We start from the raw sequence: 15,078 nt of genomic DNA on the forward strand, positions 1-15,078 counted from the left end.
CTTAAACAGATCTATTTAGTAAGGTTGAGTGATACAAATACTGAAATAACTACATTGTCACAATTTAAATTACACAAGGCACCAAAACAATTCATACATCAGCTGTACATTATTTAAATTGTATCTCTTTTTACTCATGTGTTTGTTATTTACAGACATATCACACATTAATAATGATTTGCTATATATGCTATGCTTTACTCTCTCAATGCAGAGTGTGTCAGTCAATAAGTCCAGTCAATTCTTAATTCCTTTAGTTTCATCATGCATGTAAGCTTTCTTGTCATGATGATAGTCATTTCCATAAGTTGGAAAACTGTGTTTATCCAAAACTGTCTTTTTGTCATGGTCCCGAGAGACTTGCTTTATCTCAAAAGCACTGACTGGAAGCGTTTGGGATGAACTGACCGACATCTCAGTTTGAACTGCTTTTTGGACGAGTGATTTCTGTACATGTTTCTGGGCAATTGCAGGGAGGGCGAGCTGCTCCCTCTGAACCTTCTTGTCTTCCCACAACTTCAGCAGGCGGCGTTGATTATTTGTCATATCCTTGAGATTTTGCTGCAATGATTGCACTTGATCCTCTAAAAGTGTTTTAGAGGTGACTGTATTTGCCAACTCTGAAGTTAAATCATCAATGGTCAGACTCAGTTTCCCAGCCTTCTCCACCAAGGAACTGCACTCACGGTCCTTTTCATGCAAGTCATTGATTATGTCCTTTGTGGTCTTACCATTGAACTTAGGGTTGCACTCAAGTCCAATCTCATTACGAAGAGCCTTCACTTGTTTCCTCAGCTCCTTGTTGTCCATAGTCAAGGTCTTCAGTTTCTGTTTCAGAGCCTCAGTTGAACGCATCCTCGACTCATACTGTCTGAGTTTCTCTCTGAGAACACTTTCTCTGTGCATGGCATCATCTCTTTCCTTTCTGCATTTCTCCAAAAGTTTCAATGTCTCAAATTTGGACACTTTTTCACCTTTCCCATTTGAGGCAGCCATCCTATGGTAAGATTCCCAAATCACAATACAAAAAAAGTAAATATTAAAAAGGCATTTTCATATTGAAATAGTCCTTGAGCATTGTGTTGGTAATCCACTTCACAAGCATGAGCAGCTACATGCATGCCTGAGACTGAGGCAGTTGACATTTCTCTAACACAGTTATCTGTTTGACAGGCAGCTCCTGTGTAATTCAAAGCTGGGGCTAGAATGACCATTAATTAGGGCGCCACAATCCCTTTGACACCGTTTCAAGTGACACATTTTTTTTTCTTCTATTTTGTTAAATAATCTGAGAACTCTACCCTTGTTAATCTATGGAAATATGAAACACAGACTTAACAGAGGTCCCCTGTGTGTAAGGTTCTGACCACACGCTGTGTGCCGGTAAAACAGGCTTTACATACATAAGTAACTTTTTCCACTGCAGGTGATCTGTGCATCCAAACAGTGACACGGTAGATTTTATCAGTTTGCTCGACCACACAACAGATAAGATAGATGAGTTGGAAAATCAGTAGCAGCAGCCAAATGTCTGCTTTTAAGGTCAGACGCTCTCTTTGAAATGAAAGGAAGTTATACCAATTAGTTACAATCTCCCCCCTAAATATTTAAAATGTCCAACTGTTGAAATGTAATGGCAGCCTTTAATGCAGTCAGGAGCTGGTAGAAAAGAGTCATGTTGCCTAGACGTGTGGGAGCTAAGGGTGATTTCAGGTTGTCCTACCTAAAAATGTGAAGTTTACCAAAAGAAAAAGTTGAACAAAAACGTTTAAAGCATTTATATGATTTCCAGAGTCACTAGACATAGGACTTTTGAAGAATATGCAAATGTATTTACAGATGACAAACATTGACTACAGATTATTATTATTGTTATTAGGAAACTAAATGAACAAACACTGCAGTGATAAGATTTAGTGTGTGCTAGATTGTTAAAAAATAAATAAATGTGAATTTCAGTTGGTGTTTAGACTAAGTTTAGCATTTTTAGTGGAACAAAATGTCAACAAAACAATTGTAATATTATTTGAAGTAATGGTTTGACATTTTGGGAAATGAGCTTATTTGATTTGTTAGATGAAACGGTTGATACCACTCTCATATGTGAGAGCTGGTTAGATTAGTTTAGCATAAAAACCGGTGGAAACGGCAAGTCTGGCTCGAGACCAAAAAAATACATACAGTACTGTCAGAAGTCTGGGCACATAACACCCGTTTTTACACTAAGGTTTTTGTACAGATTAAACAAACATGATAGAATGTTTAATTAGAAGTGCTGATAGGTGGCTTTGTGTTGCCTTTGGACAGAGCAAGGCTAGCTGTTTCTCTCTTTCTAGTCTGTATGTTAAGCTAAGCTAACCAACTACTGGCTGTAGATTCATATTTATACTAAAGACATGAGAGTTGTGTGAATCTTCTAATACAACTCATGGCAAGAAAGCAAATCAGCATATTTCCCAAAATGTGGAATTATTTCTTTAATGTGGGTAAAGACAGTATGAAAATAATCTGTTCATAGTTTAATTTGTGCTTGAAAATAGGCTCTGGGTTGACTGTTAATCATTGTACAACTTTTATTAATGATGGGTTTCATTAGTAAATGTGGGTCCCACTGAGACCATGTTGTCTTTTTTTCACATGGAGAACAGACAATTTAAATTTCATAAATTTTATCAAATGCGTTTTGTCACAATAAAAAACAATTAATAAAAAAAAAATAGCTACACAAGTTGTATGTGCCTTGGACATTTAGAATGGGTCTTTGGCATTACTTGATGGCACTTACGGTTATATCAGTTAGAGGAAAATACAATAACTCTATTTGTCCATAATAAGTCCAACCCTTGAATATCTTACACCTATAATTGTTTTGCTGTTTATACAGAATATTTTTTACACAAAGTATACTAGCCATTTCCCATTAACTAAATAAAAAATGCATATACAAAATGCCTTTGATGCCAAAAACATTACTACACAGACTGGTTATCTAAATATTTCAACATAAGAACTATAAAGCAGACAACTACCATACTATAAGAAATCTTATGTGCTGTGTAACACCATATCTCATTTAACTTTAAAGACATTTAGTACCCATCGCATTAGAAATAATATACTTGGTACCAGTGTTCATTTTCAGAGGTCATGCAGTTAAACCAAGTATATACACTGGGTTTTAAGGTCTTGAGCCAGAATGTCCGAGTGCAGGTGAAATCCAGCCGACCCATTACTTCATTGCCAAAGCAACCCGATTCTCTCTAATAAGGCAACAGGAGAACCTGCAAATTAAAAAAGAATAACACATGCTTTGGGAAGGAGAAATCATGTAAAGGAAGTCCGGTGTCAGATGTTCTGCTCTAGCAGGTCAAAAACACAAGCTCGAGCCAAAGCTACTGAAATAGGCCAACAATGTAGAGCTGCTACTGAAGTAGGAGGTCATTATTCTTTGATACTATTGAATGTGAATTTAAAAATGGCCATGAGGCATATAGAATAGGAAGGAATATGACTTGCATATATCAAGTTATCGAATTGTACAATGAGATCATGGCTTAAAAAGCTTCTAGGTCACTATTGTTTACCTTTAGACAATGAAAGGCTTTCATGTCGAAGACGGCGCCTTAGTCAACCCTGTTGCAGCAGAACTGTCAGCTGGTAGTACTGCCTCTGGTTTGCTAAAGAAATAGGCCTGAACAACCAAACAAGGAAAGGAGATAAGACAAGTGTACAACAACCTGGCAAAGAAGCAATTACAGTAATAAGAGAAACTACTGATCAATAAAGAACTAAAATCCAGCGTGTCTGTGAGTAAGTGTGCAGCAAATATTCAGTTTTACAGGAGAGAATGCAGCATTCCTGCAATCCATTTATCCTAGTCAACCTTCAGACACAGGCTTACTTTGTAGACTAATTACATGAATGTGACCAGACATACGATACCTCTATGCACCTATGGTATTCACATTAGGAAGTGCACTAACAACCCGTTCTCACACCAGTTAGCCAATGCGGTCACAGTTTCCAATGAAGAGAGTCTCCCCAGAGGGAGTTCACTTGACACTATCAGGTAGTCATTTCCCAGAAACACAAAGAGAGAAACACGCAAAAATGTCCGTGTAGTGTAGTGTCTGTGATTGACACTGACAAGTTGGGTCAAAGCTTGGCCATGCTACTGAGATCATTGAGGACAAATGAGAAGGAGTCAATCTTTGCTGTTATCTACACCAAGATTGACAGGCAGCTTGGTTCTTCTGGATTAATGAAGATGTAGTTTGCCAAGGCAGGACAATGAATGTTGTATCTTATTTCCCCTAACAGATTTATTCTCCACATCTCCCAAATTTGAAAACATCCTAACAGTTAAGTAATGTAAAAGCAGCATCATAACTATAGCGAGTATAATTACCTTACAGCCAACAGCAAGAAGAATGTTGAGCACAGCAATGGCCGACAATATTGCTATGATAACTTTGGGGTGGTCATCCCTGACTGCAGGCCAGAAAGTCATCACCAGAACTGAGCCAGAGAGGCAGACAGCCACCACGATGGAGCACCACCGCAGCCATTCATATGGGATAATCCACAGGACCTTGTGTAGGAAACAACAGTACATTATATACTATATGTCTCATTTTATGAGACTTATTAGACACAATCAATGCTCTAAATGTATTCATGACACAGGGGGAAATAAGTATTCATCAACTCCTAAAATTTGTAATCTGAAGCAGCCACGTTACATTGTGTTAGCAATTGTTACACCTGTTATGTTGAGATAAAGATTTCAGGTCTTACCACTGCTGGTATGTAAATCGCAAGGGAATATCCATATACACAGACGATCTCCATAAAGGAGTATGACACTAAGTTCATGATCTTGTTGTTTCTCCATAGCAGTAAACCCCAGAGTGCAAGAGGCACAAACCAAGCATAGCTGAAGATCGCTGTTGCAGCTATGGTCACTAGAAAATACAGCAAATTCAAAAAATTAAGCAAAATGTACAGTTTGCTTTTACATTCAACCTGAACAAGTTAGCCATGAACACCAAATAATAACAGCACTTACCTTTTCGAAACTCTGGGGTATACTTGTAGTTTGGTTTGCCTAAGTGCACCAGAAAGTTGGATATGTTTCCACTGATGGCAATGGCAAACACAAGAGTGGTGCAAATCCAGAAGGGTCCTGAAAAGCACAAACATCAAGCATTGGAACTTTGTCAGTTTGTGTGCCCATTTGGTTTCTTTAGACAACATTTGTTACAATTATTACAGAATTTAAACTACAGTACAGAACAGGGACACAGTTTTCTTCTTATTTTCCTAAACAAAAAAATGGACATGAAGGTTACTGTTTAAGTGCTAACCATAAAGATCAGGATTTCTACGAAGGTGGACATGAACGAAGTTCTTTCCAGGCCATGGCAGCACTGATCCAATTATTCTTTCCTTCACCTGAAAGAAATGTTCATAACCACTACATATGTACACTAATCAAAGCTACATTTGTTTGAGGCACTCCATATTACAATACAAAATGTGAGTGGTTAAAGTCAGTAAATGAAGTTGTAAATATATTACGTGATGGGTCTCGATGTCAAAAAATCTTTGGTAGTACTCAAACGTCCAGAAGGGGACACTTTTATTTGGCCCAGAGAGAAGCTTCAATTGAAAAAAGAAAAAAAATTAGAAAAGCTAAGTTAATCAAAGAAATACTTCATAAACAACACAGAAATTGATGGGGGGGAAAAAAGGGTTAGTCTTGTGCAGACCTCTGTCTTGTCATCACTGGCAAGTGGGTCCTCGTCATCACCATCAGGAGTGAAACCAGCAGCTTTTCTCTGCTTGTCAGGTTTGATATTGTCTTCTTCAATGCTAATGGTGACTGCATCTCTGTTGGCTTCCAGCAGATTACCAGCTTCTTCAAATTCTAATCTCATAACATGGATAAATGGAAAATAGTCATCAAAAATGTTGACAGTTTTTTTAATGAACTATGCATTGTTACTGCAGTGCATCACAGGCAGAGTTCTGAGAGATGTGCACACAGATAACATAGAGTGGGAAAGAGCACACAGTAAACTGTAACAAAACATCAATGAAGCAACTTCATTTCATAATCAAACAAAATAGTGTGGAGGACACTTACCTTGGAATTGGAATGGATCATTTGTCGACGCCATTTACACAACTTCACTCTCCGTGACGTGATTCGCCTCACAGGAACTTAGGCAAGTTATGCTGCACAAAGGCTACAACTTAATTTTATAAAGCTGTTGGGGAAAGACACAAACACAAATGTAAGCTCCTTGGCCTAATTATTTTCCCCCCGTCTGTTGGTTTAAAATGTTGGAAACTATGATCAAAACAGGAAAAAGGAAACAACGTCAACGTTATAAGTTAGCTTAAGTTAGCTAACAATTCCTTCCTTGACAGCTCATCAACTAACGTTAACATTAACTAACTAACGTTACATTAACGTTAGCTAGCTAACTGCCTAACGTAACTCTAGGACAAGGAACAAATAGCCAAAGCAGTTGCATTTAGAAATGTAGTTCTTTAGACAATGCATGCTTACCAAATTATCTACCAAAACCCCTAAAAATCATTTTACTTCTCTCAGCTAACGTAGCGTTGGCAGGAACCAACAGGACATCCTAGCAAAGATTATGCCATGTAAACAAGACTTCTTCCTGTTTCTAGATATTTTCAAAGTAAGCGTTGGAACTTTTTGAATTTAACATGTAATTAACTGTGTCATGATGGGTTACATATTATGTTTGAGAAATGTATTAAGGTGAATTGTTTGCTTCTTAGTTTGTATTTTAGGATCTTAAACCGATTTCCTACCAGCAGTGGTCTTTTATTTTGAAGTTAGCAAGCAAAGACCACAAATGTGATAACTTCCATGACCACGGTACGCTACAACCACATTCTATGGCTACAACCGTAGACTGTCTATACACACTGTCTGGTGTGTCAGGGCACATATGGCTACAACAAGGAACTCAAAATACTCAAAAAAACGCAAGTAGTAAACAACTTGGCCATATAAGGGGAATGAGATGAGAAACGATAGCAGATCATAATAGTCTTACTTAAGACTTAGGGGTCCTTTTGGTCTGGTCAGTCAACAACCATAGCTAACGTTAACTAGCAGCTAACGTTAACGTTACCTTGACTCTTTGCAATGCTTCAGGTGTCACTGACTAAAATAGTTTCAACAGTTGTATCATTCTCACGGGAAAAGAAACGTGAGACCTTAGTATGGACAATAGCGCCATTTATGTCCGAGAAAGAGGCAACCTTCGTCGTGTCAGTGACATAGTCCTGGCACAGCCAAAGCCGGTGTCATCATGCAGAAGGACAAATCCGTTTGTGCTGAGAAAAGCGAACTTCATATTCACCTACAATGCTGAAGGAAGTCTGAGATACACCACAAAATCTCTCTTTGAAATCACTCTGTTATTCGTAGCTGACAACATTCACCATGTGGACTCTCTGGTGGGCTTCCCTGAGCAAATAGGAGACAGACTTTTTGCAGCAGCAGAGGAGAATCGTGTGTTTTTAAACGCAGACATTTCTCCAAAAGCCCTGCAGTTATTCAGTGATGCATATGGGGAAATGGTGCTTGGATCCCTCTGTCTAAGAAATAGGTAAGTTATAGTGCCAACATATCTCTAGCTCCCCCAGTTTTATTTGCCAAAGACTGCAACATCTATTGTCCCTTTCTTTTTGCAGATTTCCACTCTTACATGAGAGATTGGATGAAATAAAGACATTTCATAGTTTGAAGTCTCTGGATCTGTTTGGCTGCAGACTGGGCGATGATCATGAGATATTTCAGCATCTAACATCCAGCTCATTGGCAAGGTAATCCCTAATTCCTCAGTCCCAAAGACATGAGGTGGAGAATTTAAGAAGCGATGTTGCTAACACTTCTGCCTTTCTTCTTCAGCAGCCTAATTCAGCTTTTCATTGGTGGCAACAGTCTGTCAGATGTCGGCCTACAAAGATTGACTGCTCCCATCCGGATGCTGAGGAAGGGACTGGACTGTCTTCAGTTACTTGATGTTTCCTGTAAGTAACTTAAATCTTATCTGCTTTCACGTTGTAGTGGCATTGCAAATACCACCACCTTCAAAGTTGACAGCCATGATTGTTGATCAGTTATTCTGTTACTTGAACAGATAACCCTATCTCAGTGAGGGCTCTAAGATACCTCACGTGCCTCCCCAAACTTGAAAATCTTGATGTATCTGGGACCAGTTTGAAGGTACGACAGTAACGGTTGTGTGTAACACTTGGCAGCAGCTTATTGTGATGCTGACATCTAAATGTTATGTATACCTCCAGCTTGGCACAGGATTGAAGACAACCATGTGGGACCTGTTGAGGCTCAATTACTCTGAGAAACCACTGGACACCTTTGATCATTTAAAATGTAAAACAGAAGGCTGGGCACAGCAGGTAAATACTTTTTCAGACATCGCTAAGAGTAAACATGTTTCTTTAATGTAAGCACTGTCCTTACATTATATGCTAAATGTTGCAGATGTATTGCTGTTTGATCTCATGAATACATTTATTGGTTTATTTTCAGGTTGTAAACCAGTGGGAAACAAATAGCTCACAAATGCCAAAACAGAAGAAAATCGATGAATCCAGAGCATCAGCACTTCGCTTTTGTAAGTTAATTTTACATTGCATTCACATTGTAATGGGCAATTTGTAAAAGTCAATGCTATGACACATTATCTGAGATAGTCTTGAAAGTATTTTTGTTGTCTAGTTGGCAGGCAGAAGTTTGTCAGAGAAGTCCTGAATGCAGCACCCTTGGTATGTGAGAGCGAGGAAGAGACCAAGAGAGAGAGACTGCATTTCTTCAGACCTGCAGCAAACAATCACATACCAGAGAAACAAACTCCTTCCACAACAAATAATCAAGCAAAGCCTGCCTGGCACAATATCAAAAAAAGGCAGCGTCAGTCGGAAAGGTGTGACAGTTCAAATCAAAGTCCTCCAACAAAACGTTTGTCCTCATCAGCTCTTACTGCAGAGGACATGGACTTGTTGAATAGCTATTGAGGTATGTGTCCATGTAGCATTCCACAAATAGCAACTTGAGTATGTCGGTTAAGCGTTAACATTATGGCTCAAATGAACAAGATGATTTCCAAGATGATTTACACTGGGGAACTGTAAACACTTTTTCTTGGATACAGGTGACGTTTATATATATTGTTTTATAAATAAAGTTTAGTATCTTGTATGTGTCCAATTTCTTGCCTGACATTATGTTGTTTGGAAACAACCTAGATGATATGATTGTTAGACAAGTGCTCATCAGACCTAGTATGAGAATGCTGTGTAGACCAATTACATCAATACTGGATAACTGGGCAAAGCAGACAACTGCCACAAAACGGCTCCATGCTTACAGTGTGAGAACTGGTTTCATGCTAATTTAATTGAGAATTTGTTTGTGAATATGCAGCACTGAAGCTCAAGGCCAACGAAAATGATTAAGACCTCAAGGTTGTTGTCTTATTACTTCATCTTATGGCCTTGGTTTGAAGAGGGTCCATGTGCAAGGTTTGTGTTTATATGTTGTATTATTTCCATCCCATAATATTGTCGGTTAAGAAAAGTATAAAAATTGTTGGTCTTTTTTAATTCCACACAATCTTCTTCCTTGGCAAAACTTGGCACCTACATTACCCACAATGCAACTTGAACTCTAACATTTCGGTCGGAAATTCCGGTGTGTTATGCTTGTGGCAGCGAATGTAGTCTCAGCCTGCTACTGAGGTCTTATACAACTTTTTTTTTCACATATGCAGTAGTACTCCCCAAGACCTGTAAACAGCCTTTGTTGTGTAAAATCAGTGGAGTTCCACAGTAAATCAAATTACTACACAGCAAACCTGGAGTCAAGGTAGTAATCCAACAGAGAAAAACTGTACATAGCACAAGAGTGGGGTCAATAGGGGGGCTTGCAGCAAATTTTTGCCCTTGGCCCAAGCAGGTTAATTCAGCCAGTGAATGAAATCTTTTGTATTGCATAATTGCTACTTGTGACATGTCACCTTAGCAGCCCAAACAGTGATCACATGTTAAGGATATTCGCACCAAAACAAGCCAAAATGGCTAGGTATTCAGGGTATAATGTAGCTGTGGATTTTTACAGTAGATTGTAGAGTTGAGCCGGATACTCGGCTGAAACGAGTATCCGGTACGTATAAAGCACTTTTGCCGAGTACGAGTATTATACGAGTAATACGAGTCTATATCTGTGCTCGGATTGAATAAAAATCCTCATTGGATAGTTGACTGTGTCTGCGTTCTGTGATAGGCTAGTCGTCACAGCGCCCCTCCCCTACACACACATACAGATGTATTGCGTTGTTGTGTCCCGCTCTGCTCACTCACACACACACAGAACATCTCTCTCTCTCTGTGTCTCTCTCTCTCTCTCAGGTTCACCAGTCTTTTCCGTTAACGTTGAGGGTTTTTTTCAGCTTCAGGTTTGTTTTTTACTTCGGTTTGTAGTACTTACTTATTAACCAGTAGAGTTCTGGTAAACGTGGGGTTTGTTCAGACGTGGTGCTTGGTAGAATGCGACTCGCGTTGCGTCTCTGCCTGTCGGAGATTTTTTTTCTTTTTTAAACCGTCAGCTGGCTCTAAACAGATCTGAAAAACAGCGTCGGACTATTTGATCCGTAGAACACAGTCCCCCCCGCCCCCCTCTCTCTCTCTTTCTCTCTCTGTCTCTCTCTTACTCTCTCTCTCTCACACACACACACACACACACACACACACACACACACACACATACCTGGTGTGGAAATAAAAAAAAAAAAAAAAATCACACTGATCATAAAAAAATTAAAAGTTAAAAAAAGAAAGTTATGTTGAGTATGAAAACTCTTGTTCATTACATTGTACTTCATAATTGCAACCGCATGTGTTGTATTCATTGTTCTTGTTCTGTATATAGTTTGTTTGTTATCCTGATCAAAACCATTGATCTGAAGCTCAATGCTGATGCTGTCATGTAAATAGTTTTCTAATCAGCAATAAATATAACAATTTCTGATCAACCCATATCAATTGCATGCTTAAAATAACATACCGGTTAAAGCCCCGCCCATTTCAAGACAAACCGACCCACTTCCGGGTTAAATCCCGCCCGCTTCCTGGTTAGGCCCCGCCCAGTCCGAGTACAGATACAGATAATTCATATGGTTAACAGATACAGATAATGCTGTACTCGCTCATCCCTAGTAGATTCCAAGATGACACCTTTCATTCCAATTCCAGTGGTAAGCAAGTTGTGTGACAGTTTCATTACTGCTGTACTTGAGGGTTGAGGGGAGACACTAAATAACTAAGATTACTTCATTTTAACAATACATGGTCATTGAGCTTTAAATGTCAGGTTGAGATGCAAATAAGACCTTCATAAGACGGTAACCTGAACAAGAAATATAGTATCTACCGGTGCCCCATCGAGAGTATCTTAACTGGCTGCAACCTCGCCTGCTATGGCAGTTGCATCCCCTCAAGCTCTTCAGAGGGTGTTGAAAGTTGCTCAGCATATCACCAGGACGGAGATGCCACCTCTACACCCAGGGGCGTAGGAAGAAAGCCAACAGGATAATCAGAGAGCCAAACCACCCCAGCCACAAACTGTGCTGCATGCTGCCGTCTGGGCACGGCAGACAGTACCGAAGCATTGAGTCCCGCTCCACCAGGCTCAGGGACAGCTTCCTGCTAACTCTTGAGCTCTGAGATTATCACTTGTCACTTTACCTCTAAACCGTCACTTAATTTTGTATACACTTTACTTAAAAACTGTTTACACCTCTGTAAACATACATTTCTCAGTATGCATGTATACATTACATTCCTTTTTACAGTCACTTATTCATTTGCAAAACAATAAATTCTTAAACAAGTATACTTCATATTTAACCTCTTAACTTGCACTACTTTTTCTTTTGTCTTAGATTCAGATTTTGCTTGTATGTTTGCTTTTCAAAGTTGGAGCATTGTTGGATGACCTGAGGCCTAAGATTTTGTGCAGATGACCAATAAAGAACCTTGAACCCATAACTGTTGTGTAGTTTCACTTTTTAAAAAGGTCTTTTCTGAATTTCTCTTAAATTATGGCACTAGTTACTGTAATCCTACAGCTACATTGTGTTAAATTGTTTACAAATAAACTGCAAGTTTGCTATATGCTTGAAGAAAGTCACACGCATGTCAACGTGACTATTGTATTTATTTCTGATCCATCATTATGAGAACAAACAGCAACCCAGGAAAGACTTAACTGTGTGTACCGTCAATATTAATTAAGATTAAGGGCACAGAATTTTATTGTAAAAATCCAGTATCAGCTGTAAATCACTGCAGTAAAAACATTAGAACAAACAGGGAGAGTCTGCAATATTAGCACAACCTATTTTTACCAAAAGTTGAGGGTATGGGTTGAAACCTGTATTACTTCAAGTCACTAATAGTTAATTTACCCATTATTCAATAAAATAATCACACCAACACAGAGCTAATCGAAAGAAAAATCCCAAAACATATTTTACTTGCACTGTCGTCATTATACTATAATGCCTCAATTATACCAATATACAAAAAAAAACAACTTTTCATCACTTCAATTTTAAAAGCATCAAAAGGGAGACGAGACATATCAGTAATACAAAATGTTTTGCAAGAAGTTACTCCTGTTTAGACCGTAAGAAGCACAGATGTTGTTCCAGAAAAAAAAAAAAAAAAAAAAAAAATCAACTAAATATTATTCCTAAAAGAGGAATTTCTTTCTCTGCTACAGCTTGGTTTCTAGATGTCGGACTGGCCCAGGTTGACTTTGGAAGGGAGTGGCCCGGCCTCTTCCTCTGGCCCTTTGGTGGTAATGATTAGCAGGGAGGATGCTGGATATGGAGTCAGTTTCTCTTCCTTTACATACTCCCTGTCACCATAGATGCTCAATTTCTGCAAGAAAAAAAAAAAAAAAAAAAAAGTTGAAATAGTGTTTTGGCTTTTAACATTTTTGGCATCGTCAACATAAAAAATACTCAAGAGTAAAGATAATCACAAACTTGAATATAACTACAATCACTAACTTTATTATAAAGCAATAAGTTAAATATGGAAAGGAGAAGATGCACTATGTTTCACATTACGTAGGTGTTTAGCTCATGCCTTAAATATGTTATTACGCCCATTTTGCTTTCTTGCTGAGAATTGGATGAGAAGATCATTGCTACTTTTGTATCTGTACATAAATATGAAGCTACATTCAGCAGCCAGGTAACAAAATGTTATATCTCGTTTGTTTAATTTGTACAAAAATTGAAGTGTAAAAAGCAGAGACTCCTAGGGGAGTTACTGATCCCGGCCAAGAAATGCGATAAACGTTTTTACACATCCGTTTTTGTACAGATTAAAAACACACAAGATCGGTTTTTATTTGTGAGCTTTAGAGGTGCTGGTCGGCAAATAATGTTACCTTTGGACAGAGGCAGCCTAGCCATTTCCTGTAGCGCATGATCCTGATTAATTTTTTTATGCTAAGCTAACCAGTTGCTTGCTCCAGCTACATATTTATACTACAGACGTAAGAGGAGTATATAGCTTCTCATCTAACTCTCAACAAGAAAGTGGATAAGCAAATTTCACAAAATACAGGACACATACATGCCCATTAAAAAAAGCAAAAAGCAATCAACCACAGAGAGTACAAAAGTAAGACTACAGCACCCTGAATTTACATGTAACAAACATTGGCATGCCTAGATTGAGCTTGTATGTTAACCAAAGTGCCAGGAAACTCTAAAAAAGAAAAGTACATAACTTACCTCAGCAGGTACATATTGGTCTACAGCAGTTGCCACAGTGGCACAGCAGATCCAGATCAGGACCAGCACAGACAGGATCAGGGTTGTGGTTAGGATCCAACCTGGTAGCCAAGGGTTTCTGAGGAGAGAAGTACAAATATTAAGCTTGTGTGGCTGGTGGTTATGTCATGCTCTACGAAGCAAGTTGAACAATTTAGCTCCCTTGAAAATGTAGATAAACGTGTGCCAACCAACCTTGAAAGACACCTGAAGAGGTTATATTCATCATCATAGCTGCGGTCTCCAGTCATATCTCTGTCCCTCTCCTGGATTAAAGTGCGATGGTATTCTTTGTAAACTGGGCTTAACCCAGGGACTTGAAAATGAGAAATAAAAGTTACTTGACATGCACACATCTAATCTACACTGTTTATTCCCCCTTGCTCTATTACAGTGAGGAAAATAAGTATTTGAACACCCTGCTATTTTGCAAGTTCTCCCACTTAGAAATCATGGAGGAGTCTGAAATTGTCACCATAGGTGCATGTCCACTGTGAGAGACATAATCTAAAAAAAAAAAAAAAAAAAAAAAAAAATCCAGAAATCACAATGTATGATTTTTTAACTATTTATTTGTATGATACAGCTGCAAATAAGTATTTGAACACCTGAGAAAATCAATGTTAATATTTGGTACAGTAGCCTTTGTTTGCAATTACAGAGGTCAAACATTTCCTGTAGTTTTTCACCAGGTTTGCACACACTGCAGGAGGGATTTTGGCCCACTCCTCCACACAGATCTTCTCTAGATCAGTCAGGTTTCTGGGCTGTCGCTGAGAAACACGGAGTTTGAGCTCCCTCCAAGGATTCTCTATTGGGTTTAGGTCTGGAGACTGGCTAGGCCACGCCAGAACCTTGATATGCTTCTTACAGAGCCACTCCTTGGTTATCCTGGCTGTGTGCTTCGGGTCATTGTCATGTTGGAAGACCCAGCCTCGACCCATCTTCAATGCTCTAACTGAGGGAAGGAGGTTGTTCCCCAAAATCTCGCAATACATGGTCCCGGTCATCCTCTCCTTAATACAGTGCAGTCGCCCTGTCCCATGTGCAGAAAAACACCCCCAAAGCATGATGCTACCACCCCCATGCTTCACAGTAGGGATGGTGTTCTTGGGATGGTACTCATCATTCTTCTTCCTCCAAACACGGTTAGTGGAAT

The 15,078-nt window shown here is 38.9% G+C and overlaps 4 protein-coding genes across 7 annotated transcripts in view; 1 reads left to right on the plus strand and 3 right to left on the minus strand.

Moving 5' to 3' along the window:
* Positions 1-6: 6 nt before the first annotated feature.
* Positions 7-2,320, minus strand: zgc:113691 (uncharacterized protein LOC503529 homolog). The gene has a single exon (XM_031293836.2). The coding sequence runs from the start codon at positions 994-996 to the stop codon at positions 238-240; it is 759 nt and encodes a 252-aa protein (XP_031149696.1). The 5' UTR covers positions 997-2,320; the 3' UTR covers positions 7-237.
* Positions 2,321-2,633: 313 nt separating this feature from the next.
* yipf1 (Yip1 domain family, member 1) lies at positions 2,634-6,723 on the minus strand. Its single transcript, XM_031293834.2, has 10 exons — positions 6,578-6,723; positions 6,149-6,272; positions 5,772-5,929; positions 5,581-5,661; positions 5,367-5,454; positions 5,069-5,185; positions 4,798-4,964; positions 4,409-4,591; positions 3,585-3,691; positions 2,634-3,281 (listed from the first exon to the last, which is right to left on the minus strand). Exons 2-9 carry the CDS (start codon positions 6,180-6,182, stop codon positions 3,605-3,607), a joined length of 915 nt encoding a protein of 304 aa, XP_031149694.1. The 5' UTR covers positions 6,183-6,272; positions 6,578-6,723; the 3' UTR covers positions 2,634-3,281; positions 3,585-3,604.
* A 270-nt stretch (positions 6,724-6,993) lies between these two features.
* On the plus strand, positions 6,994-9,275 carry lrrc42 (leucine rich repeat containing 42). 3 transcript variants are annotated; one of them, XM_031293833.2, is made up of 7 exons: positions 6,994-7,655; positions 7,741-7,872; positions 7,991-8,079; positions 8,190-8,275; positions 8,356-8,469; positions 8,603-8,687; positions 8,792-9,275. In XM_031293833.2, the coding sequence occupies exons 1-7, from the start codon at positions 7,267-7,269 to the stop codon at positions 9,085-9,087; spliced, it is 1,191 nt and encodes a 396-aa protein (XP_031149693.2). In that variant the 5' UTR covers positions 6,994-7,266; the 3' UTR covers positions 9,088-9,275. The 3 variants fall into 3 exon arrangements, with proteins under 3 accessions (XP_031149693.2, XP_031149691.2, XP_031149692.2); XM_031293831.2 differs by having other exon boundaries at positions 6,995-7,655; positions 7,958-8,079; XM_031293832.2 differs by having other exon boundaries at positions 6,995-7,655; positions 7,961-8,079.
* Positions 9,276-12,267: 2,992 nt separating this feature from the next.
* The window catches only part of tmem59 (transmembrane protein 59), a 7,507-nt gene continuing 4,696 nt past the window's right edge, over positions 12,268-15,078 (minus strand). Inside the window, exons 6-9 of one of the 2 annotated variants that reach the window (XR_004898351.1) lie at positions 14,115-14,235; positions 13,881-13,998; positions 12,714-13,014; positions 12,268-12,606 (exon numbers count right to left, since the gene is read on the minus strand). Coding sequence is in view for 1 of the 2 variants with exons in the window: in XM_031293838.2 (XP_031149698.1) it covers positions 12,862-13,014; positions 13,881-13,998; positions 14,115-14,235 (392 nt within the window). In the remaining variant the exon portion in view is untranslated. Of the gene's footprint in view, positions 13,015-13,880; positions 13,999-14,114; positions 14,236-15,078 lie in introns of both variants that reach the window. The other variant, XM_031293838.2, reaches the window with a different exon arrangement.

The sequence above is a fragment of the Sander lucioperca genome, chromosome 9, assembly GCF_008315115.2.
Source record: "Sander lucioperca isolate FBNREF2018 chromosome 9, SLUC_FBN_1.2, whole genome shotgun sequence".
In the NCBI taxonomy this organism is placed as follows: domain Eukaryota; kingdom Metazoa; phylum Chordata; class Actinopteri; order Perciformes; family Percidae; genus Sander; species Sander lucioperca.

What these genes read in the sequence shown, in the direction of transcription:
- zgc:113691 (XM_031293836.2), bottom strand. Translation starts at nt 996, where the DNA reads ATGGCTGCCTCAAATGGGAAAGGTGAAAAAGTGTCCAAATTTGAGACA.
- yipf1 (XM_031293834.2), bottom strand. Translation starts at nt 6,182, where the DNA reads ATGGCGTCGACAAATGATCCATTCCAATTCCAAG. An exon ending in TAGAAATCCTGATCTTTATG is followed by an intron (nt 5,186 to 5,366) that starts GTTAGCACTTAA and finishes TGTGCTTTTCAG; the next exon opens with GACCCTTCTGGATTTGCACC. An exon ending in TTCTTGCTGTTGGCTGTAAG is followed by an intron (nt 3,692 to 4,408) that starts GTAATTATACTC and finishes TTGGTTGTTCAG; the next exon opens with GCCTATTTCTTTAGCAAACC.
- lrrc42 (XM_031293831.2), top strand. Translation starts at nt 7,267, where the DNA reads ATGGACAATAGCGCCATTTATGTCCGAGAAAGAGGCAACCTTCGTCGT. An exon ending in CAGAAGGCTGGGCACAGCAG is followed by an intron (nt 8,470 to 8,602) that starts GTAAATACTTTT and finishes GTTTATTTTCAG; the next exon opens with GTTGTAAACCAGTGGGAAAC. An exon ending in AGCATCAGCACTTCGCTTTT is followed by an intron (nt 8,688 to 8,791) that starts GTAAGTTAATTT and finishes TTTGTTGTCTAG; the next exon opens with TTGGCAGGCAGAAGTTTGTC.